General features: G+C 38.5%; 1 protein-coding gene across 4 annotated transcripts; it reads right to left on the reverse strand.

Moving 5' to 3' along the window:
* Positions 1-406: 406 nt before the first annotated feature.
* LOC103414767 (ethanolamine-phosphate cytidylyltransferase-like) lies at positions 407-7,111 on the reverse strand. 4 transcript variants are annotated; one of them, XR_011575088.1, is made up of 11 exons: positions 5,508-7,107; positions 4,567-5,011; positions 3,880-4,115; positions 3,521-3,669; positions 2,878-2,949; positions 2,252-2,319; positions 1,939-2,056; positions 1,779-1,827; positions 1,318-1,383; positions 1,097-1,219; positions 407-795 (listed from the first exon to the last, which is right to left on the reverse strand). XR_011575088.1 is itself a non-coding variant. In XM_008353135.4 (10 exons), exons 2-10 carry the CDS (start codon positions 4,917-4,919, stop codon positions 724-726), a joined length of 1,257 nt encoding a protein of 418 aa, XP_008351357.3. In that variant the 5' UTR covers positions 4,920-5,011; positions 5,508-7,111; the 3' UTR covers positions 407-723. The 4 variants fall into 4 exon arrangements, 3 of the variants coding, with proteins under 3 accessions (XP_008351357.3, XP_008351358.3, XP_070667288.1); XM_008353135.4 differs by lacking the exon at positions 1,779-1,827 and having other exon boundaries at positions 5,508-7,111; XM_008353136.4 differs by lacking the exon at positions 1,779-1,827 and having other exon boundaries at positions 4,567-4,989.
* Between the last annotated feature and the right edge of the window lie 19,692 nt (positions 7,112-26,803).

A 26,803-nucleotide genomic window follows, 5' to 3' on the forward strand; every position in this document is an offset into this window, starting at 1 on the left:
TGAATTCCAACATAACACCTCGGGTGGAATCCAACACAGAACCCCGAGTTAAGGCGTAAACTCTCCCTTGTTAGAACGTGAACGTGCGCATAATTGCACTTCAGTTTAACACAAGACCTTCGGCTCCTTCACTGGATTCGAGCACAGGACCATGGGTGAAGGCGCAAACGCCCCCTCCTTTTGGGAATAAAGCGAATTCCAACACTCGTAAGAGAGGGGAGTTATTTGCACTCCAAAATCGACAACAGTTTCTTTTGTAACAGTTGAGTCCAGTTTACAGTTTTGTAATTAGGTGGCTAAACCAGCCAAAAGATGGAGTACTCAATGGCTATTTGGTCTAGCGACAATCAATCTTCACGTCTCTGGAAGATGGTTGTAATAAAGAAGAAAGGTAATGCAGATTAAATTTATGAATCAAAACTACGAGAAGAATGGCATAAAAGAGGGGAGTGTAAACACCCTAACAATTTTTGGTTACAAATATGCACAGGAGGTTTTGACGAGGTTAATATATTGTTGATTCTCATCTATATTCTAGCAGAGATACATTGAATGGATAAAAAAATGCTCTACATAAAAGTCTGATGACATCATGACGGTATAATCTTCCATGGCGTTCCCTTCTATTCTCGTCCTTCTAGCAAAATGGCAATCCTCCATGGCCTCCACAACACACGGCTCTTCAATAAGTACCGATCAGCTTTACTAGTTAATTCATACGGGCTAGTCTCCTGAGACATACGTCTTCTGTGCATAGTACTTCTTTTCACTCTCCTTCTTTTTGGCATTGCGTCTCTGCATCAAAGACAACAGGGGCACACCTTTATCAGCACTCTCAAGCAGAAATTTTGCACGTGCAGAACATCATATGAGAAAATACTTTCTTTTTATTCTACGAACATCCACCGTGAAACTTATGGTTGCGATGTGTGGAGAGAGGAATTGTTCAAAGAGGTGAACATAAACACGACACAGGATTTTATCTAACAAATAATGATGGCCAGTTTACTTGTATAGAAGTTATTAAACATGGTTTTCAATCGACAATGGTACTAGAGCATATAAGCAAAGAGGTAGACAAGGATTTCGGAGGTACCAAGTAAGCATCATGATTTGCAATTATCCTCTGGGATACTGATGATGTTGTTATACTTTTTGGGCTTTCTAGTAATTTGAAAATCCCCATGCTCTTGGGAACAGAATAAGGATCACTCTCACCCTGCAAGGTACAAATCACCCCATTCAATAACCCAATTTTCAGCTTGCATAGAACAAAGTTTACAGTGATCAAATTTGAAGAAAAATCCATCAACTTACAGTAAACAAGGAGTTGTACTCGGAAACTGTCCCATGCACAACTGATGAAATGTTGAAAGTTGTTATCTGTCAATGCAAGAATATAGAACTCAGATACAGTGATCAACACATCTAAACAGACTGCATCATAAGGATTCCACTATTCTGAATAAACTACCGAAGTATAAAATGAGGATGAGAAAGGTATAATTTATTGTCCGAACCATTTTTATCTGGGAATAGGTTCAATTTGTTGTCCTTCCAATTGATAAAACTTATTGCCTATAGCATGCTATATCACACACATGCCAGCACGTATTGAATCCATGGACTCCACCACAAATGTAAGGTATGCTTATCTAAAGTAATGAAGACAAGTGGCAAGCATGTCACGAATCTATGCGCATTCCCAAACAGCAATAATGTTGGAAATTTTATTGTTCAAGCCAAGGTAGAATCATGATTACTATGACGACACTTACATGTTATAGTCCCATTCAAGGCCATGAAGAAACATCAAGAACATGTTGACTGAAGAAACAGTACGCAAATAAAATCATGAACATGTTGATTGAAGAAACATCATGAACATGTTGATTGGTATAAAATACAATAGGAAGATAAGTTGATTCATTTACTCACCATGTCCAGGGTAACTTCCCAGGGAGCACCAATGATGACTTCATCAACATAACGGCAACCCAATACACTAAGACTACGTTCGTGTAAATGCATTATTGGATGCTTCCCTCTGTGTTCACTGCAAGTAGCAACATTTTATTAGTTTAGTTTTTGATCTTTTTACAAGTTTACCCTTGTTGACTAAAGTAGACAGCAAAATAAACACATTTTTATGTTTAGCTTCCAAATATAAAGATAGAAAGAGAAGGAAATTTCTTGGCACCATAATTATACCAATGAACGAATTGATGTCAAATGAAGAAAAGGGAATTACCAGACAGTCTCATCATTGTGGATGCCAACTAGTAGAAAGTCTCCGAGCTGCCTAGCATTCTTCAAGATCTGAGCAAGCACCCAAAAAAGAGAAACAGCCTTCATATGATGAAATGATGAGAAAAATATTTGATAACTGTTCATACAGAAAGGGAAGATGCTCTAATCAATCTCCACAGTTAAGAATTGCCAAAAGGAGGGGTGTGAACATCACATGACAACATTCAGTTGTTTACATACAGCATGCTGCTTATGTTGGCAGAAGGTCAAACCTTAACCCAAGGCTTCAACGGGTAGCCTTACAACTAATGATTAGCAGAGAACTGTCACAATTGACAACGGCATTTCGTATATTAATGCAGTGGTGGTATCCATTTCTCTCTTAAAGCAATGGAACTAATGCATATACCAGACTTAAAATACAGATGAGTCATGCTAGAGTGCATTATGACAAAACGCCATCATGAAGGCTATTTAGAAATTGCTCCAAGCTTTTATTGAAGTTAGAGAACATCTAGGATGAGGTAGAAAAATGTCATTTCAAGATGCACCTCAGACTTTGAAACTTGATATCACATAGGCAAATGCACTACAAAGATCCAACTTAACACAAAGATATAATTATACCTCAACATGTCCTGCATGAAAGAGATCAAATGCCCCATCAATGTACACAACACGAGCATTTGGTCCAGGTCCCTGAGAATATAGAAGGTGTTATCATGGATGATCAGAATATAAATTTTGCATTAAAAAGAAACAAAAAACTAAATTTCCACTACCGCCCCATTTTATCTCTATGGTTTGAAATAAATATGAAAAGAATATGAAGCCTCAAATACCAAGCTACCGTGCAAAATGGTTTACTGTGTTACTCACACACAGATCCCACTAATTGGTCAATGCTTTGCTCTTTAAATTAAATAGTAAATAATCAATCAAGGATTGTGTTACCGCATAATTAGGAAGGTTTTTCATTTACTGGTCTTTTCTCTTCATGATTTTATACATTGTAAAAGTTTTGACAAGTTAGAGTAGGAAGTGGCTTCATCAGAGTCATGTATGGTACCCATGGTGACTTCTTGGTCTTGATATGTACCAAAAAGTGGTCTGTGTGTTCATTTCCAATTGTATTTATTCTTGCATGTCACTAGATGCACTAGATCCTAAAGAGGAGTGTAGTCTGTAGTGTATGAAATACTAATAACTTAAAATAAAAATAAATGAAAAAGTTCAAGTTAAAACTGCCAAGATAGCAAGTGACACCCACCTTTCCATTAGAGAATTGCACAATCCGTCGGGATGTTGGCAGAAATTGAGATAAATTGGCAGTCTTGGGTTGACTTTCTGGGGATTTTTGCAAGGAAGTACCATTTTGATCTTTACCATCTGTCTCCTTTAGAGAAGCAAGTATCCTCCCTACATATGATTACTATTAGACCGATTGAAAATAAGAAAATGTTTTCAACATGCAACAGTTTATCCATCTAGGCAGATCGTTCAGCAAATCTCTTCACTTCTAGATCGCTTGACCACAAGAAAAGTCACAAGTGGATTTGAAAAATAAGTACTGGGGTCATTTCAAACAAAAGGAGAAACCTCTGAGGGAGATGAAGAGAATCATAGTACCTACAATATCTGTGCTGGAGACACCTTCAGTGCGTTTAATTTGCTTGTAGCGACCAGCTTTTTTCGCCAAGGCATAAGCATCAGTTCCATCTGGCAGCAGGCAAGGGTCATCACCATGTATGATATAGTCAATCTTATGCTCGTTGAAGAGTCTGCCCATGAATTGCTCAGTAATTTCATAAGGAGCATTGGGTATGACTTCATCCACCCACTTCAAACCACTTACGAGAGCCAGTCTAGAAAGAAACTTCAAATTAGATAGAAATAAGTAGTTACATAAAGTATATAGATAAAACAGTGATCTTATGCACCGGGAGATTATACAACAGTTACAAGAATTTCTATCTGAACAATAAAGGTATGGGTGGACCAAACAGCGTATTCTAATTCCAATGATTGCTGAATAACACTATTATTACGAAATCTGAAGTCGCAAACTCTCTGGATAAAGTACTTGTGTGCATGTAACATATTCTGTAACTTGAGTTGGTGGATAAGTAACAAAAGTTACAACTTGAACTCACATATGAATGCTTTCGGCATTCCAACATAAATGTGTGTTCTTGAGAAATGATGTTAACGTGCTCATTTCTAATTCCATAGGAATGTTTTCAGCATTCCAACATAAATGCGTGTTCTTGAGAAATGAGCATGTTAATGTGCATATTTATGAGCATAAACACTAACCTCTCTTCCATGGATAAAACAGGTGGACCTTTATTGGCAATAATCTCCTCGTCGCTAACTACGCCCACCACCAACTCATCTCCCAAAGCCTTGGCTTGCCTCAAGGCATTCGCATGACCATAATGCATGAGATCAAAGCAACCATCCATGTAAACCCGAATGCGCTTCTTATCACATTTCTTCTTGTGGAAGATCCCAGATTCAGACCATAAATAAGGCAACTGGGGAACTGTAATTCCACCAAAATAGCTCGTGGACAGGCCGAGCAAGGCTGCCGTCAGCATTAGACCGCCAAATACATGTGGGTGGTTGTACATTCCATCCCAAATCCAGTTGTTAGTTTCATATTCCATAGTGCCACCCTTTTTCTTCTGCCTTATATTCTCCTCTGATCTCTCTGCTTAGTACGAGGAGACACAAAACCTGAATCCACAATAGCACAAAGCTATTCAGAAAACAACATTAGTCTTCTTCTTTAAATTAGATTTAAACATCACACGAATACAAGAAAAACCATGAAAATACTAAACAAATCTAGAGCTTGAAAATACCAAATTACACCAAAATGTAACGGAAAAAAAATCAGATGTTAAGAGAGAATTTTGGGAGTGGATTAATCGTCAATTGTGAAGAGATGCAAATTCTAAGCCCATGGAGAAATTAATGATGCCAAAGATTCAAGAGAATTATTGAGCAAATTCAAATTACAAAATTTATTTCTGAATCTAAACCAAAAACCCACCTGAAATTCACCAAGAAGTAAAAGAAAAAAAAATTGGGAATAGCTGTGCATTAATGGAGAAACGAAAAATCGGAAGAAAGCCATGGAAATGACAGTTCCAGAAAAAAACAAATGGAAAAATATAAGAAATGAGCATTAATCATGGTGACCCAGATCTAGAAAACTGGTTGTTTTACCAGAAAATTAGAAAAGTTTTTACCTTTTTTGTGATTGAGCTTTATGTCTCCTTTTCTCTTTTGCTTTCTCTCCCTCCTGGTTTTTTGGTGGCTTGAAGAAACTGCAATGGGAAAGAAAGAAAAGAAGACAAGCAGCAAGCCTTCCCTTCCCTTCCCTCTCTCTGGAAATAATAAATCCTTATTTTTATATTACTGAATAAATCAAATCAAATGCTTAGCGTGTGGGCTCTGTCCGAGCCCCACCTGGTATCGCCTCTTTCGTCCTACCATGTGGACGTCCACATGGGATTTAAGTTTGAAGAAATTTTTAGTTATGACAGAAATATAAGTAGTATATCAAATATTTTAATAGAAATAATATGAAATTTTATTTTTTAAATTATTAATTTTTTAGTACATATATTTTTAGTATTTGTTTAGTGACATATGATGTATCACGTATACCGATCACACTAAAAAATCCCTACTAAATTAGAAGCTTCTTTCGTGCTGCATTTTGTGTTTCTAGATATCTCTTGAGATTGATATTAATTTAATAGGTTAATTTCGATTTACTATTCTTAAGTTTTTTTATTTTACATTTAGTTAATCAAGTTTCTTTCACCTCATAATAGTATCTAAAGAGTTTCGTGCATTGTTAAAGTTAATGTTAAATCAACCGTTAACCAGTGACTGCAGTTTAACATTAAAAAAAAAAAATTATCACAAAATAAACAAGAAATCCACCCTTCCTTCCCTCCCCAATCCCTTCCTCCCTTCTATCCTCCGCACCCCACCATTCATCTCGAGTTATGGAGCGTAGAGCTAGATGGATCATCGTCTGTGCAAAACCCTAGAAAATTACCTTCTCTTCTGTCTCTGTTATGGGGAAGATGGATCATCGAGTGCGAACTGTAGAAAAGCGCAATCGCAATTGAGCTTTCCCCCTCGTCAAATCACCACCGCGAGCGTCCAATCAACTGGACCCACCTTTCCTCGTGGTCGACGTTGACGGATCTGCGGTCACATTTGAGGGCGAGCTTGGTGACGACGTCGAAGCGAGATAAGAGGAAAGGGATGATGGGTTTTGACCGTGTGGTAGAGGGCGGGCGAATTGGGAGGTGGGTTTTGGTCGGCAATCGAAATGTAGCTCGACCTGGGTCTGTACGGGTCCGTTGAAAGACATGGTTGAAGATGGAGGCGTTGGAGGGTAAGCCACAGTTGATGAGGTAGTAGTCGGAGGGAGTGAAGGAGGCTGAGGTGTGGAGGAGAGAGAGGAGGATTAGAGAGAGAAAGTGGAGATCGAGATGGGTTCGTCCCCGTGAAGCTCCCACCCAACTCAGGAATGGGCTCTGATTTTTGTATAAAAATCAAAGCTTTAATCTTTTTAGAAACTTTTGGGGGCTTTTAGCACACTGATTGGTGTTGCAGAGGTGTTAGGAGATACAACTTGTGCATGTTTTGGAGGAGGAAGACGAGGAGGAAGAAGGGGCGGGGGAGGACGACGGAGAGGAAGTGGAACAAGAGAAGATTTTAGTGGGTTCATCAACAATGGCGGTGGTGTTGCCGATGTTGTCCTCTAGGAACAACAACAGTAGCAAACCTATCCCCCAAGACGGCTGCGACGGGGGAAAAAGCCAGAACGTTTCCTTCCAATTCCAAAGTTGTAGTTTTTAGGTTTTCAATTTTTTTAATTTTTAATTTTTTTTAATTCTTTAATAGCCACGTGGGTCCAGATTGACATGTCGACGTTATGTCACTAATTAACTGTTGACTTAGTAGCAACCTTAATGGATGTATGAAACTGTCCTAAAATTTTGATTTCAGGTACCACCCTAGGATAAAAAAACTTGATGTACCAAATATTGAAAACCAAAAAACTTGAGAGTAATAAACTGAAATTAGTCCTAATTTAATTTAACACAAATGCGTGCCTTAATGTTTTTTTTCCTAAATCTCCCCTCAGATTGATATTAATTTATAAAAAGACTAGTCATTGTTAAAGTATCTTTGATCAACTTTTAAATTAGAGAAAATTGGAGCAGTAGTTTTTGAATTTTAATTTTGTTGAAGCATTGGTCCTAAGTACATATGTGACCATTAATTATTGAATTTGTTAAAACGTGGAGCAATGATTTTTTCATAAACTTCATTAAAACTTTTACTAAAACCAATTGACAATACGAAGAGTAACACAATTATAATATGCACTTGTAAGGCCTATTCTCCTTCCACTAATGTGAGATTCACTCGCAACATGTCCATTCACGTATAGCTCCTAATACGCAGACATCACAAATTAGATGACATGAGCACGTGTAGCCGTTGAGCTTTATACTTGGAACAAAACTCCATCAAGCTTGGTTTCATTTTCATGGGGAACGAGGCAACCATTAGTTACAAATTATGTGAATTTCTAATTTAAGGATACGATTGAAAAACTTTACAAATTTTGTTTCCAATTCATACATATATACCAAAAATGGTAGAGGAAATAAGATGACATTTATTACTAGCTACTTTCTTATCCAACTTTACCAATGGATTTTTGCTCACCACCTTCAAGTGGTGGTAATGTTCACTATTTTATTTATCATTGTTAGATTATTTAAATTTTGAAATTTGAGGAAGAATCCCCTATCTTCCTCTCTTTTTCTCTTTTCTTGTTTTTTTTTTTTTGTTTTTTGTTTTTTGTTTTTTGGACAAAGGTAAATTTCATTACCAAAAGAGCACAATTACAAACAAAGGGGCCCAAATACACAGTAAACACAAAACAAAAAGAGAACCCCCAACACTAAACAAAAGCCCAACCCGAGAGGAAGGCCCAAAACAGGAAAACACAAAACAAAAAACCCTACAAGACTAGCTTCCTCCGCTGCCGTCGAAGAACCGACCGCCGACCACAATTTAGCATCCCAGGCCAGACATCTCACCAAACATAGCCCCAAAGAAGAAGGCTCCAACGTCCTCCACCAAACACCACACAAATCGAAATCGCAGCCACCAAAGAAAGAAGCCAGAAGAAAAGAACTTTCCCCCAACAACAAAGCCGAAAATAGCATACAATTGGAAGGTGGTGGTGGGAACACCATATGAGCCGAAGCTCTGCACACCTTCCTAGAAAACCACAAAATGCAGGTGGAAGAGATAGTTGCATAATCAGACTTGTGTGAGAAGGATCTAGGACAGAAGCAAATGGAAAAGTCAGAAAATGGCTGGATTAGAACATCTGTTAAGATATTAAATAATATGTTAATGTAGGGACCTTTTCGACCTCTAAAGCAGTATAGGCCTAAGGAAGGTCCAATGAAGGCCCAAAGACTAGGCGCAAATAAGGAAAAGAAGACCAAGGCCTAATAGAACGGGAAATGACAACTCTGAGCGCTATGGACGACTGCTCAAGGGTTTGGTATTTTCTGCCAATAACGAAGCCGAGCATTTTCTCATAAAGTACTTTCTAACTGCTAGCAGCAAGTTGGCATATTAAAAACTTTACAGCATGAAGTCTAAAGGACAAGCCTACTTGGACACCAAACCCAAGCCACGTGTTGGCCATTAGAGAAAGAAAAAGCCTTTAACTAGACATAAAGGCTGACAAATCAATCACTTAGCCGTGGGTTTCCTTATACCCAGGGCTGAGCAAAGCGCTCAGTACACGTTAGCCCAGGAAAACATGCAAGTGGACCTGAATGAGTGTCACTTCATTACCATGTGTTGACTAAAGAACAGATGGGCAGCTAGCAGTTGCGTCAATGCACTTGGGTCATTAAATGCAAGGACAGTGGGAGACTCAAGGCTAAAGAATTTTGGGGCTCAATGAGGGCCTATATATGGAAGATGAGTACCTCTTATGACTGGTAAAAAAAAAAAAGAGACTGGATTAGCCCGAGTGCTTATTGTAACCTTCATTCAATATATCCTAGCACCTTAGTGGATGTAGCCCAGTTTTAAGCGGTGAACCACTTAAATCTTGTTGCTTAATTCTTATTTTTTCTACCCTGAGGTCACTTAGGGTTGACCACATTGATCTTTGTTAACGTCCTAAATTTCAGCGTTAACATTTTAGCATTGTCTATGGGAAACACATATAATTTGGTTGTGTTTACCACCAAGCAACTCTAAGAATGCCCTATGGCGAGTAGTCATACACTCCCTAAGTATCATGATAGACAGAAGAGCATAAAAAAGAGCCCTATCCTGCGACATTGAGAGACCCACATGACGAGGGGAACAAGAGAAAATGACCAGGGTGATGACTAAACACTTTGCGGGGTCATCTACCTCACTTGTGAAATCGCCAGCAACAGACCCAAGGGATGAATAGAGTTGGGAACATCCCGAACCTATGAAAGAATTGGATACTATTATTCTGTTGAAGAAATGTTCAACTACAATAGTATAGATTGGCACTAAGTTTGTCAACCTAAAGCCCCACATTGGCTGAGCGCCAATACTCTCCAAACCCAAGCATGGTAAGCCACTTTATATGTATTTATCAATTTCACCATAAAAAATTAGCTTTGTGCTTATAAAGAAAGAATAAGTGCAACGACCAGTGTACTAGGTCAGCTAAGCACTATAAGGGATCATATTTGGAGGTCGTAAATCTGGCACTTACCCTCATAATGTTGGCCTGATCCAGCTACCTTGTCCGGCAAGTGGTGAACAAACTTGAGGTCTTGGGTTGCACTACAACCCGAAGTTTATGACAGTTGCATTAAAACACAAACTGTCATTTATAGCATGCTAAAAAGACTATAATAGGATATAATAGTGTTTTAGAAAGCTTGGGCGTTTGGTGTTTTTACAGTAGCTTAGAGAGAAAGACTTGAAGGCAAAAGAGTGGGAAGCTTCAAGTTAGGTTTGTGACTCGTGCTACAACACTCGCAAGGGCCTAGAAAGAGCTTTCGAGTTGCTAAGAGAAAGTTCTCATATGCATGCAGTTGAGCATGGTCTCTTTCCTTCTCCACCTTACTCTGTTCTTGGCTTTCTTTTTATCGAAGGTGAAACTCTTTTTACTCATGTTGGGTGAAAGGGGGTGTCAAAAGCTATTTGTTTTCAACGGGTAATAAAAATGAATTGAAATAAAAAGATGCTTTGGAAATTGCTTATTTCCAATGGTAAAAGAAGGGATCTAAATCTTCTTATGTCCTTCAGATAAAAGGAGACGCTTTATTTCCAATAGATAAAACAATGGTCGGAATCTTTTTGTGTCCTATAGGTCTAACATATTCATTTTACTTGTAAGTAGGATATCATAAATTTGACTCACATGATAGTGTGGTTGCCGAATGAAAATTTTATTTGATCCCATATAATGACTCTGTTGATGCACAAAATCAGTAAGGACTTTGGTACAACAGAAAGTGTTAAGTTTGTGACCTTCGCTAGATTGCTCCAGTCACTAGTGTGGATAAGTATGTAAATGGATAGAGATAGGGAAACAAACACAAGATGTACATGGTTCACCCAGATTGGCTACGTCCACGGAGTAGAGGAGTTCTCATTAATTGTGAAGGGTTTACACAAGTACATAGGTTCAAGCTCTCCTTTTATGAGTACTAGTGAATGATTTAGTACAAATGACATTAGGAAATATTGTGAGAGAATGATATCTATTTATAGAAGAGAGTTTCTAATTTCATTCTGACATTGACACGTGTCATGTTGTGATTGGCTTCTGATGTTGACACGTGTCACGCTATGATTGGCTTATGATGTCGACACGTGTTGCGTTGTGATTGACCTCTTGGTTGGAGGGAAACTCTTCTGGGTCCTTGATAGTATAACGTTGACCGGTGCTCAGTAGTTTTAGGATTGGTCAAGTATGGTACAAACAGTGCTCCCCTAAGTTCCCGAGTGAGGGAAACTCCTTAGTTGGGGACTTGCAAGATCCAAGCCATTGAGTAATCACAAAACAAGTATTGAAGTGTGATATCATTTTCACTTGCTTTACCTGTCTCATATGTATATGTGGTATCTTCTCTGGAAGTACTTTTCCTCCATCCAGGGGTGGTATCTTTAACCGATGAAGATGCACAAGGTAATGTATCAATTTCACTTGAAGCTTACTTGTAGTTTCGAGCTTAGTCAAGTGCGATACAAACCTTATAGTAGGAGTCTCCCAAGTCGCCGAGCTAGGAGATTTTTTGAAGGAGGTAACATACAAGGTAAGCAATCAGACTTCCAAGCAAGCAACCTAGATCGGAGGTTTGACTTCGGCTTCCGGTTGATTGTTCTCCTTCTCCTTGTGTCGTAAACAGCAACAAGTATAAGGAGAAGCAAATGGAGAAGAGATGATATGAGATACTTTTGCTTTTGAAGAAGTAACTTTCCACAAGCTTATTCTTGAACTGGGCTGGAGGGTTTTCTGGTTTCCTCTAGAGTATAAAGTCGACTCAAGAATTTGAAGGTCAAAACAAGTCCATCAAATCAAGAGTGCGTTCGACCTTGATGATATGGGATACTTTTGCTGTTGACTGATGCGAAAATTATCTTAACACGCAAATTTAACCCTCTTTTGACAATTGTAGTACAAGTATAAGTAGGGATCATTCTGGACTGGGGATTAGGAGGGCTTGCTAATAACCTCTAAACTGACTCAAAAACATAAAACTAAATTTAAAAACACTTAACAAGACTCACAAGACTCAAAGCAAATTTAAAATACTCAAAACAGCTTAAAACAACTAAATAAACTTAAACTAGACACTAGGAATGACTTTGGACGAAAATTGACTTTTACTTGAATCAAAACATTTAAAAACACAAATTAAAACAGATTCTAACTAGTTAGACACACTCAAGTAAAGGGAGATTGAGTTTGGACGAAGTTGAAACAAACAAACAAGTATGAAAACTAGACAGATTGTAAAACAAATTTGAGAACTAAGATGATGGATGGGATAGCTAGAGGCTTTTTCTCCACACATGATATGTATGCAAACAACTCGATTTCCAGTTACTACTTCATCGAATTATGAACGACAATGCTCCAAATTAACCGTGACATCACTAATTAACTCTCAGATTTTCCTTGTTTTATTGGATTGGATGACATTATTCGATAACCCAAAACATTCTTCTAAAGTTCCCTACATGACATCATAATAGAGATACAATCAAAGATCATTACGTTTAATGAAAATCATAAGCATTGACAAAGCACTGCAACTATGACATCATGTCACTCATGCTAGGAATTGAACTTAACGTGATCGTTTATAAGCGACCTTCACTACATGTGAGTATAAGTTTGTAACGGTTATGTGAAACTATACAACTGCAAGAAGTTCTTTCTCAGTGGTAGAATAATTCAATTGAGCATCATTTAGTGTCCGGGAAGCGTAGTGGATGACGTGGGGCTGTTTGTTCCTCCTTTGGTCTAAAACAGCACCAATGGCATAATCAGATGCATCACACATTAGCTCAAATGGAAGGCTCCAATCTGGTGGCATGATGATGGGGGCCGATGTCAACATGTACTTGAGGGTTTTGAAAGCGGTCTCACACTCCTTGTTGAACTCGAAGGCTACTTCCTTTTGGAGTAAACTGCAAAGGGGTTGGGCAATTTTTGAGAAATCCTTGATGAATCTCCTATAAAATCCTGTATGGCCAAGAAAAGAACTAACCTCCCTCACCGAAGTGGGAAAGGGTAAGTGATGTACAAGATCTATTTTAGATTTATCAACCTCAATCCCTTTTTCTGATATGAAATGCCCCAAAACTATACCTTGTTTTACCATAAAATGGCACTTTTCCCAATTCAAGACAAGATTAGTTTCGATGCATCGTTGTAAGATTAGAGTAAGATTATTCAAGCATGCATCAAATGAGTCACCAAAGACACTAAAGTCATCCATAAACACTTCAATGATCTTTTCCACAAATTATGAGAAAATACTTACCATACACCTTTGGAATGTGGCTGGTGCGTTGCATAGCCCAAATGGCATGCGTCGATAAGCAAAGGTACCAAAGGGACATGTGAAGGTAGTCTTTTCTTGGTCATCGGGAGCTATCATAATCTGATTATAACCCGAATAGCCATCAAGAAAACAATAAAATGAATGACCGGCTAACCTTTCCAGCATTTGATCAATAAAGGGCAGTGGGAAATGATCTTTTCTTATCGTAGAGTTGAGCTTCTGATAGTCAATACAAACTCTCCATCCGGTTTGGATTCAGGTGGGCACAAGCTCATTATCTTCATTTTTTACCACAGTGACTCCGGACTTCTTAGGAACAACTTGGACCGGCGAGACCCAATGGCTATCAGAAATTGGGTAAATCACTCCATAATCTAGTAGCTTGATGATTTCCTTCTTCACAACATCCATCATGGGTGGATTGAGCCGACGTTGTGCTTCTCTAGATGGTTTGGCTCATTCTTCCAAGAGTATTCGATGCATACAAGTGGTAGGGCTAATTCCCTTGATATCGGCCAATGTCCACCCAATGGCAGTTCTGTATTCCCGAAGCATCCTCACCAACTTGTCCTCTTCTTGTACAGTGAGTGAAGAAGAGATGATGACGGGCAGCGTCTCTTGCTCTCCTAAAAACACATATTTCAAATGGCTAGGCAATGGTTTAAGCTCTAGGGAAGGGGGCTGGATTACAGAAGGAAGCAACTTGTTAGTTGAAATGGGAATTGAAATTAGGTTAGGAGACTTACCAATATGCTTTGGATTTGACTCTAGGGCAGCAACCATCTCCACCAATTCTTCTTGAATAGGCACGGCAAGATGTTCCTTGTTGTTGCCGTGTGCATGCCTAAGTGCTAACCCTTCGTTTTTTAGTCCAATGCTTTGCGTGAGAGTCTTTTCAAGTGCATCCTCATTCAAATCATTAAGGAATTCCTGTGCCCAAGAGTCAATCACATCAATAGAGAAACAAGAGTGATCATCATGAGGATATCTCATAGCATCAGAAATATTGAAATCAATAACTTCCCCATTAAATTCCATGGTCAATGTTCCCTTGAATACATCTATCTTTGTACGAGCAGTCTTCATGAATGGTCGGCCAAGTAATATTGGTAATTGAGAGGAATGGTTCGAGTCTTCCATTTCAAACACGTAGAAGTCCGCCGGAAAGACTAGGTGATTCAGCTGCACTAAAACATCCTCCAAAACACCTTTTGGATACGCATTAGATCTATCGGCCAGTTGAATGATCACTCCATCATTTTTTAATTCTCCCAAGTTCATAGATGCATATATTGAATAAGGCATGACATTTATTGATGCACCTAGATCTAACATGGCAGATTCAAAGCAAGTATTTCCTATAACACAAGGAACTGTAAAACTGCCTGGATATTTGCACTTATGAGGTAGTTTTCGTTGCAACACAGCTGAGACATTCTCACTTACCCTTACCACCTCTTTGTTTGAAGCCCTCTTCCTTGTAGTGCACAGCTCTTTTAGGAACTTAGCATACTTGGGGACTTGTTTAATTGCATCTAGAAGTGGAATGTTGACTTGCACCTTTCTAAATGTGTCAAGGATGACTTTGTCACTCTCATCCTTCTTTGATTGCATAAACCTGCGAGGAAATGGTGCATTGGTTGGAATGGAATTAGAAGTCTTGGAATTTGAACCCAACTTACCTTTGGTGATCGAATTAGGGTGTGTAGGTGGCTGCGACAACGATTGCTCAATCCTTGCCGAGGGCAGGCCTTGTTCTTTCTCCTCAGATTGCATCTTTTCGTCATCCTTTTGATTGGATTTAGATGGGTTGGGATCAGATCCAACTTCTTGTCCACTTTGCAAGGTTTGGCAAATTCGAAGCCTTTCTTTGGGTTCACATCCGTCGAACTAGGTAACTTACCTGGCTCTCTACTAAATTGCCCCATGAACTCAGCCATTTGTCCCATTTGTCTTTTCAATTCAGTCACCTCTCGTGCTTGATTTTGCACTTCCTTGGCGTAATTGTGCATATCTTTGGCTTGATTTTCTTGACCCTTCGCCAACGTAGTTAGTAACTGAATAACTTATTATCAAAAGACGAACCTGAGTTATTTTGGGCAGGTTGTGTTTGGGGTTATGAGGGTGCATACGGCCTTTGATAGAATCCCGGAGGTTGTTGTCTGAATGCACTTTGTTGTTGGGTCTGTTAGGGCTCCCTCAATTTGAAATTTAGATGATCTCTCCAACCTGGATTGTATGTATTCGATTCCCACCCTCCGTTCTCAATCAATTGAGGGCACTTATCCTTGAGATGTCCATTCATTGAGCACACGCCACAAGCAGCTACACTTTGTTCTTTTGGTTTTTCAACCACCTGTGAAAGAAGAGTAGTAAGATTAGCCATTTGATTTTGAAGTTCGGAAATAACACTTACCTTATTAACTTATTGCTGCCATGGGTTGTCTCTTTGACCATTTAACCAACGCCTTCATATTTTTGAGCATTCAATGCTCGATTAGCAATTAAGGTCTTGGCAGCCATGGGTGTTTTGTCCACCAAAGCTCTTCCCGCTGAGGCGTCTAACATTTGGCGTTCAATTGGTAGAAGCCCTTCGTAGAAATATTGAAAAAGAAGCTGTTGGAAATGTGCCTTAAAACCAATTATGTGATGATACTTTACGGACATTTCACATGTTAAACTAATCTAGTTTAATATCAAGGGCAAAGATTATTGTTTTAAGCCGTCTCATATAAATGTTATATGCTTAAACGATAAGTCCAAGGAATATGTATTTAGGAGAATGTAATTTAAACAAGTTAGATTTATGAGACCATTCTCTTTCGTATACATATCCTAAACGTTCCTGATCATAGGATTGCCAATTGGGCATTGACAGTCCGTTAAGATCAGTACGTGCTGTGTCTTCTCTCATGGAGAGTGACTGGTCTCGAGTCATTGGTGTGATTGACACCAAGACAAGCATGTAGGTGCTTAATAGCGAATGAGTCCACTGAACACGATCAACGAGGAGTTCTCATACTCATGTCACATGAGAACTTATGGTTGGGATAATGCAAAGTAGTCCTTTGACCTGAGGCATCATAGTTGTCTTGTGGTTAAGTCCTTGATCTTTGACTATGTCAAAGTCACTCCATCAGAGGGTGACCACGACATAGTTGGGGTTAAGCCACTTAGCCATGGAGGCAAGTGAATGCGCAACAAGGGATCTCTAACCTTTAAACCGTTTGAGGGAGAATACTCTATGATATGGTTAAGAATCTCTGGCCATAGTATGAATGAGATTTAGGAAGTCATTCCAAATCACATTCAAGGTAATCATATAAGTAAATGAATCACATTGGATAGTAGACATGAATAAACTATTAAACCAAACAATGTGGTCAAGAGTATTGATTAGAGAAAGACCGTATTGCATTGTAATCCTAAATTGGATAGGTTCTCCACCTCTTCTGATTAGCTTGGGTAACCATGACATACTGCTAGGTGTCACTCATGGTTTGTGGAAGCCCTAAACATGTATAATCACTAAAGGGAGAATTGAAAGTAAGTTTCAATTCACAATCGATTTGAAGAGTTCTAATCGCCCACTGCCTCGCTAAAAGGAACCTAATGGATTGTACACCGTGTAAGGCAGAGATTGAAGAAACAACGGAGATGAGTAAGGATAATTAAATGGTTTAATTATTTATGGCAAGGATTAATTAATATGTTAATTAATCAAACGAATAAAGTTCGTTAAAGACCTCGGGTTAGTTTTGGGCCTCAAGGCCCAATGGGCTTTGAACGTTAAGCCCATTGACTTATTACAAGTTTGCCACTCCAATGAAGGTAGGTATAAATATGACTTTATAGCCTTTTCTTCATTAGGGTTTCTTTTGGAGAAAAATTGAGAACACAAACTCTCTTTTCTCTCTAAGAGGCCGGCGACCCTAGAGGAACATAGCTAGCAATCTTACTTCCTCTAGGTCACTCATTTCTTCATCAATCTTTCCTTGGTGTGGAGACTTAGAGGTTCTCAACTTTGAGAACTTGGAGAAACCAATTCTTCCATCCAAATCCATGGAGCTAAGAAGCATGGAATGAAGGCCCTATCTCTAGGGTGATTATCCTTTGCTTATGCAAAGAGGAATCAACAAAGGTATAATTTCTCAACTCACTTTGTTTTGAGTTGAGTCTTGGTTCACCTAACTACTAGGCTTTGAATTTAATGGGTAATGTTTTGTTTTGAGTGCATGCAAGCATGTTTCCGCCTTTAATTTGTTAATTGCATGCTATAGATGTTGCTCAAATGAACATATTTTTCACAAAATTTCCTTCAGAAGCTCCTCATTCATCTGGTGCTATGGACATGAAGCAACAAGGGTTTTAAAACGCTCATAGTAAGTGGGAAAGGATTCACCTTGGTTTTGCTCCTTTTACGTAGTAGAATGACTCGAGAAGTTGGGAAAAACTTCTCAAAAAATGCCCGTTTCATACTCTCCCATGATGTGACAGTTCCGGGGACTAGCTCATACAACCAATCTTTAGCCTTTTCCAAGAGAGAAAAGGGAAAAACCTTCATTTTCAGAATGCCCCCATCAACATTCACAGGGGTCATGCTCGAACAAACAACCTCGAACTCCTTCAAATGTTTATTAGGATCTTCCATGGACAACCCATGGAACTTAGGAATATGATGTAATAAACTGGACTTTAATTCGAACTCGTCGGTCTTGTTTTGGGCCGCCCTTGGATATTGAATGCATAAAGGCAGAGCATTGTCCAATCCCGAAGCGGAAAGCTCCTTGATTGTTCGATTGTCTACTGCCATATCTTGGACTTCAAAAGTCCTTGCCGTGGCCTCCTCTTGCTCTTCTACTTTGTCTTCTTCAAGATCTAGTGTAGGTTGAGATAGCTGGGGATCTTGTTGATTCCTTGCTCGTCTCAAAGTTCGTTCAAAATCGTCGTCAAATTCAAAGATGTGCTTATGAACAGGTTGAGAACTTCGAGTCATAAACCACCTAAAACAAGAAAACAAGTAAAATCAGCAACTAGGAACAAAAATACATGAAAATAAACAAAAAGAAATAATAAGGGATTAGCAAAGTTGCTAATCCCCGGCAACGGCGCCAAAAACTTGATGCGAAAATTATCTTAACACACAAATTTAACCTTCTTTTGACAATTGTAGTACAAGTATAAGTAGGGATCGTTCTGGACCGAGGATTAGGAGGGCTTGCTAATAACCTCTAAACTGACTCAAAAACATAAAACTAAATTTAAAAACACTTAACAAGGCTCACAAGACTCAAAGCAAACTTAAAATACTCAAAACAGCTTAAAACAACTAAATAAACTTAAACTAGACACTAGGAATGACTTTGGACTAAAATTGACTTTTACTTGAATCAAAACATTTAAAAACACAAATTAAAACAGATTCTAACTAATTAGACACACTCAAGTAAAGGGGGATTGAGTTTTGGACGAAGTTGAAACAAACAAACAAGTATGAAAAACTAGACAGATTGTAAAACAAATTTGAGAAATAAGATGATGGATGGGATAGCTAGAGGCTTTTTCTCCACACATGATATGTATGCAAACAACTCGATTTCCAGTTACTACTTCATTGAATTATGAACGATAATGCCCCAAATTAACCGTGACATCACTAATTAACTCTCATATTTTCCTTGTTTTATTGGATTGGATGACATCATTCGACAACCCAAAACATTCTTCTAAAGTTCCCTACATGACATCATAATAGAGATACAATCAAAGATCATTACGTTTAATGAAAATCATAAGCATTGACAAAGCACTTGCAATTATGACATCATGTCACTCATGCTAGGAATTGAACTTAACGCGATCGTTTATAAGCGACCTTCACTACATGTGAGTATAAGTTTGTAACGATTATGTGAAACTTTCTTATATTCTAGCAATGGATTTATGCATGCCAATTAAGTGTCAACCCTTAATTAACAAATACAAATAAGTTATCAATCAAATAGTTAAGCCAATTGCATTCACGATTCAAGAGTTCATAACTGGAATTTATCAAATTATATTGCACACATAATCATGGCTTTGAAATCACCCATAGCCAAGAGGGGTTTAGCCACTCATATTTACAACAAAACGAAAGGAAATGAATTTAAACATTAGAAACAAAAGAAAGAAGACACCTAAACGCTCCAACGATCCAAGTTGGACAGCAAGCACGTCCAAGCACTTTCCTTCCCTTCCTTTGCTACGGCACAAGGTGTTGGTGAATGTTTGAAGGTTTGTTTGTATGGAAGAATGGATGTGAAGATGAATGGATGTGTTTGGATGAAGGTTGTGTTGAAATGGGAGTGAATGATCTAACAAAGTATGAACTCAATTTATGTTACACACACTTCCTTTTATAGAGGAAGTGCAAGGCAAAGCATGGGTAAAATGGAGTGGTGTTGAAATGATTCAAAGGTGAAAGTGAAGTAATGATGCAAAGCATGGGTAAAATGGAGTGGTGTTGAAATGATTTAAAGGTGAAAGTGAAGTAATGTTGAAATGATTCAAAGGTGAAAGTGAAGTAATGATGCAAAGCATGGGTAAAATATAGTGGTGTTGAAATGATTCAAAGGTGAAAGTGAAGTGATGATTGATGCAAGAATTAAACATGGATAGAGTGCACGGCAAAGGTTTGTTATGGTACAAGGAACCCTTAATTTGTGTCCTAAAATGCATAGGAAACCTTCAATGTTGCTGGAACTTAGGGACATTTAGGATTTAGGAAAGATCAAACCAAAATAGGAAACCTTGGCTTAACTTTCCTACTTCAAGTAGGAATCCTCATCTTTAGGTCTTCAATTTCGTCCATTCCTTTAGTTCCAAGCATGTGATATTTATTCCAAGCCCAAAATTGCTCCAAAAGGCTCCAAAATGCACATTTTTGCATACTTTGTCCTTAGAACCTGAAATTGCACAAAAATGACTTTAAACACTAAAACTACTAAGGAATAACAACATAAATGCATGAGAACAAGCTAACTTAGTCGCATAAATATGCTCCTATCAAATTCCCCCACACTTAGCTTTTGCTAGTCCTCGAGCAAAACAAAAGAAACAAACGAATCAAAACAAACAGAACACAACTTAACCTTCCAACATTTGCCTCAGGGATTTCCAATGCACATGACATGTTAAAAATCATCATTCCCACAGCTTTTAGTCATCTTCACACTTTAGCACATACTTAATTACAGTCACCACTTACTAGTTCGCAATTAACCAATTAAAACGATATTTTGAATGTAGTAACATGCCTTAGAGAATTTGCTCAATTCCTTACAAGATACTCTCTATTTTCACACAAATTTTCTGACTACACACCCTACACTGGTTATATGTGAGTAGATTGATGTAAACATGGAAGACTAGTACTCACATATGTTATAACAAAGAAAACAATTTCTGGAGTTAATAAGCATGTTTAGATATGATCTCATGAATGGAATGCTACTACTTAGATGCGAGAACCAGTGACACCATATGCTCATACCAATTTCAAATTCAACGAATTGAAACACACAACACTCAAGATTGAAGTCAAGGGTTGTAACGGGGCTTGGGGGTAATGGCTAACAAAGAAAGGATAGGGATAGCAAACGTTCTTAAAGCGATAGCAAACAAAGTAATGAAATAGACACTTGGAATTCACTTAATAATGTAGAAATTAACTTTTAAACACAAAGGGAAGATTCAAGCAACACTTAGGGTCGAATTTAATGTTTTGGACCCTATTTTAACAAACTTTTTTTCTTTTCACTCTTTTTTTTTTTTAATTTTTTTTTCTACCCGTACCTTATTAAGGACTTTGGCACACATACACACAAGAATCACTTCCCCCACACTTGCTTTCTGCAATACATTGATAAAAAAGAAGAAGTTCATTTTAAGTTATGCTTTACTATGCTTCCAGAACAAGGGTATGGATGGTCCTAAAACTAGGCTAGGTAAGGATAGTGTGGATTAACAAATAACATAGGCTTAACAAGGCTCAACGGGGTTAAACTTAAACACATAGTAAAATAGGGGCACCACAAGCTAGGAGATACAAACCCTATAATAGGAGTCTTCCAAGTCGCCGAGCTAGGAGATTTTCCGAAGGAGGTAACATACAAGGTAAGCAATCAGACTTCCAAGCAAGCAACCTAGATCGGAGGTTCGACTTCGGCTTCCGGTTGATTGTTCTCCTTCTCCTTGTGTCATAAACAGCAACAAGGATAAGGAGAAGCAAATGGAGAAGAGATGATATGAGATACTTTTTCTTTTGAAGAAGTAACTTTCCACAAGCTTATTCTTGAACTGGGCTGGAGGGTTTTCTGGTTTCCTCTAGAGTATAAGGTCGACTCAAGAATTTAAGGGTCAAAACAAGTCCATCAAATCAAGAGTGCGTTCGACCTTGATGATATGGGATACTTTTGCTGTTGACAAAGTAATAGATGAATCGGCACGTGTTCTGTTGTGCTTGTCTTCACATGCTTCCTTGTATCCTTCTCACTTGCCCTATTTGTTCCTCAGGCAGATGTGGTATCTTTTTTGGAAGCATAAGATGTTGAAGATGAGTACTCAAGAGCAATGCCAGGTAAGTAATCAAGCAAGGAGTTCCAGGTAGTCAGTTCTTGATTGGAAGCTTGATTCCAAGTGCTGACTGATTGCTCTCTTTCTCCTTGTCTTGCAGGTAAGAACAAGGCCAAAGGAAAAACAGGGAAAAAGCATGCTATGGGATACTATTGATTTTAACCTTGATGATATGAGATACTCTGGCTCTGGTGTGGCTTGTTTGCAGATGTATTATCAGGGGAAAAATAAGCTGAGTATTTCGAGAAACTCTACTGAGAGTGCCCTCTCGGATGTGAAGAAAAGTTGAGCATTTTTTTATATTTGCAGGTTTGCCTGACTGTGGAGGATGAAGGTCGACATATATAGGAATTGTTCCAACAGCGAGTAGTAACGTTATTCCTTAACCTTTCTCGGTCATACCAATGTAGTGGGACCTGCAAGATTCATGTGTTTTCACTTTGTCAGAGAACTTTGAAAAAGTGGTCTGTGGTATTTGGAAAGCTGATGTTGCGTGTGAAGATTGCAGATAAGCTTTATCCAAGGAAATCTGGCTCTCGAAGTTCAGAGAGCTACGCCTCTTCGATTTTTGAACACGCAATCCTGTCGGGGACCTGGCTTTCAAGATTCGGAGAACGATGCCTTTTCAATTTTTGAGAAAGCAATTCTGTTGAGAGTCTAGGTCTCGAGATTCGGAGAGCGGTGCCTCTTCGATTTTTGAGAAAGCAATCTTGGTGGGAGTTTGGCTCTCGAGATTTGGTGAGCGGTGCCTTTTCGATTTTTGAGCAAGTAATCCTGTTGGGAGTGTTTTCTCGATGTGAGTAAAGGTTGGGCATTTTTGCCAGTATGCCTTGCCAAGGAGCACGAATGTTGACATACACATGGACTTTCCAGTTATCAAGTAGTGGTGCTGTTCCTTTACCCTTATGGGTAATAGTAGGGTAGCTGGACCTTCAAAATTTATGTGTCTAAACTCTGTCAGAGATCTTTGGCAAAGTTATCTGTGGTACTCGAGGATCTGATGTTGCGTGTGGGGATTGTGGACATATTTTACTTAGGAAAATCTCCTTCTCGAAATCCGGAGAGTAGTGCCTCTTTGATTTTTAAACTAACAGCCCTGTTGCCCTTTCTTTTATAAGGGCACCAATTGTGTGCAAGAAGTACGTTCAGAGAGTTATTGCTTGCAGGAATTTTCCCCTTATTTTTGTACTTAAGAGATTTATTGCACCTCATTTCTCCTTCATCATTTTTGCGAATGTCTGGCTCATTCGACCGTCATTTTGACTTGAACTTAAAGAGGGAGCCATGCCTGCTCAAGACAACATATGGCGCCCATCCTGCTTATCCCCTACTGGTCCTCTTACCGTTGGGGACTTTGTGATGAAGAATGATATGACCGCTATGGTGGTGGCCAGGAACCTTTTCACTCCTAAAGATAACAGACTACTTTCCAAACGGTCTGATGAGTTGGTTGTTAAGGATTCTCTGGCTCTCAGTGTTCAGTGTGCAAGTTATGTGTCTAATATGGCCCAACGCCTATTTGCTTGAACCCGCCAAGTTGAATCATTGGCGGCTAAAGTGATAAGTCTCAAACAAGAGATCAAAGGGATTAAGCATGAGAATAAACAGTTGCACAGGCTTGCACATGACTATGCTACAAACATGAAGAGGAAGCTCGACCAACTGCAGGAATCTGATGGTCAGATTTTACTTGATCATCAGAGGTTTGTGGGTTTGTTCCAAAGGCATTTATTGCCTTCGTCTTCTGGGGCTGTACCGCGTAATGAAGCTCCAAATGATCAACCTTTGGTGCCTCTTCCTTCTGGGGTTTTGCCTAGTACTGAAGCTCTGAATAATCACCATTCGGTGCATCCTTTTTCTGGGGCTCTGCCGACTGCTGAGACTTCTCCTGAGCAACCTTTGTGAAAACTCCCTTTTGTTTGTTTATTTTGATTCATGTATATGTACATATTTGTAACTTATTGGAGATATCAATAAACAAGCTTTGCTTCATTTCAACGTATTGTGTTAAATACACTAAGGCCTTCTTCACTAAGTTCTTTGAATTTTTTCTTTTGTTGAAGCTTGTATGTTGAAGATTTGAGAGTGAAGCATGTATGTTGAGGTAGTGCTCCCTTAATTTCCCGAGTGAGGAAAACTTCTCGGTTGGAGACTTGAAAAATCCAAGTTACTGAGTGGTCGTGAGACTTCTGAGTATCAAGGTGCAGTAGCATATGGTAGGAGTCCCCCAAGTTTCCGGTCGAGGGACTTGACGAATGAGGCATTTCCTTTCTAAGTGGTAGCCCAAAACTCATCCTTCATATATATTTGTTATGAAAGTTGTTAGGCCCAAAGAAGAGGAGGCCTAGGCAATTTTTTTTCTAATTTTTTTTTCGAATGTTTTTTTCAATTTTTTTTCTTCGAATTTTCGAATATATATATATATATATATTTTTTTTTTTTTTTTAAGCTTTGGTGTTGAAACTTTGAGGTTGAAGCTTTGTTGGGTACCATGAATTGATTTTGCTTCACACTGTCTTGATCAAGATAGTGTGAAGCGTTTGTAGGTGAAACTTTTGTGTGGAAGCTTTGTAGGTGAAGCTTTTGTGGGTGAAGCTTTTGTGGTGGGTAAAGTTTTTGTGGGTGAAGCTTTTATGGTGGGTGAAGCTTTTGTTGGTGAAGCTTTTATGGGTGAAGCTTTTGTAGGTGAAGCTTTTGTAGTGGGTGAAGCTTTTGTGGGTGAAGACTTTGTGGTGGGTGAAGCTTTTGTTGGTGAAGCTTTTATGGGTGAAGCTATTGTGGGTTAAGCTATTGTGGGTTAAGCTATTGTGGGTGAAGCTTTTGTATTGAAGCTTTGTAGGTGAAGCTTTGGAGTTGAAGCTTTTGTAGGTGAAGCTTTGGAGTTGAAGCTTTGTAGGTGAATCTTTGGAGTTGAAGCTTTTGTTGGGTACCATGAATTGATTTTGCTTCACACTATCTTGATCAAGATAGTGTGAAGCTTTTGAGAATTTGTAGTTGTCCTCCATTGATGAAGCTTTTGTTGGTGAAGCTTTTGTGGTGAAGCTTTGTTGGGTACCACAAATTGATTTTGCTTCACACTATCTTGATCAAGATAGTGTGAAGCTTTTGAGAATTTGTAGTTGTCCTTCATTGATGAAGCTTTTGTTGGTGAAGCTTTTGTGGTGAAGCTTTGTTGGGTACTACGAATTGATTTTGAGCTTTTGAGAATTTGTAGTTGTCCTCAATTGATGAAGCTTTGTTGAATTTCCCAATTTTTTTTTTTTTTGGAAAACTAGAAATTTGTTGAATTTCCCAATTTCCTTTTTTTTTTTTCGTTTTTTTGGGAAACTAGAAATTTGAAAATGTGGGAGAGACTGTTGGAAATATGCCCTGAAAGTCAATCTTTGGAAGAAATCTTTCAGGACAAATGAATCGATGTATGGATGATTCTTATACATCAAATGGCAAAGACACGAATTAGGACTATCTCAATTAACGATATATGTCTTAAATTGTGTATCCATGGACAATGGATCGATTGAAGAAGTAATCTAATGATGTTAGACTACAGAGACCTTCTTCACATAACCATTGTGTCCAAAAAGGTTCCTGGTCGTTGGATTGTTGGAGGGATACTGACAATGCGTAGACCGGTACATACTATGTCTGCTTCAATTGGAAGGATGGAAAGTCTCATCCCATTCGTGTTGTGACACTAAGACAAGTATGTAGGTGCTCATTAGGGGAATGAGTTCACTGAACACAATCGAACGAGAGTACTTGCATGGAGGTATACTCACATGTCAAGCAAGTAACTCTAATGGTTGGAAAGATGTAAGTAATCCTTAGACCTGAGGCATCGTCGTTGTCTTGTGGTTAAGTACTTAATCTTTGATTATGTCAAAGTCTCCCCATTCGAGGGTGTCCACGACATAATTGGGGTTAAGCCACTTAGTCATGAAGGCAAGTGTATGCGCAACAAGGAATCTCTAATCCTCGATAAGAGAGGAAGAATACTCTAAGATATGATTCGGGAATCTTTGGCCGAAGTATCGAGCGTATTGAAAGGAAAGTGTTCCTATACGACTCAAATGAATCATATATGAAGGAATAATCACATTAGGGGTTTGACATGATATATCCATACCCTAATGATGTGATTGAGAGTATTGTATTAGAGAAGGATTGAATTACATTGTAATTCCAACTGACTAGGTTCTTCGAATAAACTTCTACATTAGCTTGGGTAGTTATGACATATGGTTAGATGTCACTCATAGCTTGTGAGTTCTTCTAGATGATTAGATGTAGTCGTCAAAGAAGAAAGGTGAATTAAAATGAGGTTTTAATTCACTAAGTGATTGAATTAAATATAAGCAATTGGATTGATGCCAATCACCTCACTGCCTTGCTAATTAGAACCTAAAAGATTGTTCACCAAAACACTATTGTGGTGAGTAACTAATGGATGATGGAAACAATTAATTGGATTAATTTTGTGTTGTGATTAATTTAGAAAAGTCTAAAGAAATCATAAAAGCGATAAAGATCGTTTTGGGCTTAAAGAAACGTTCGGGTTTAATTGGGCCCATTGGGCCTAAACCCATTGGGCTTTTATTCAAGCATTGGATGACTTGAAATAAATGAAAGCCCAAAGCCCAAACAACACAAAGAGGGCCGGCCATATTAAGTGGGGAAGGAGAGAAAATTAGTCAAGTGTTGACTAGGTTTCTTTTGTCTATATAAGCAACTTTATAGAGATAAAGTTCATTAGGGTTTTTGTGTGTTAAAACAACAAAGAGGCAAAAGAAAAATAG

This window comes from Malus domestica, chromosome 13, assembly GCF_042453785.1.
Source record: "Malus domestica chromosome 13, GDT2T_hap1".
Lineage (NCBI taxonomy): Eukaryota > Viridiplantae > Streptophyta > Magnoliopsida > Rosales > Rosaceae > Malus > Malus domestica.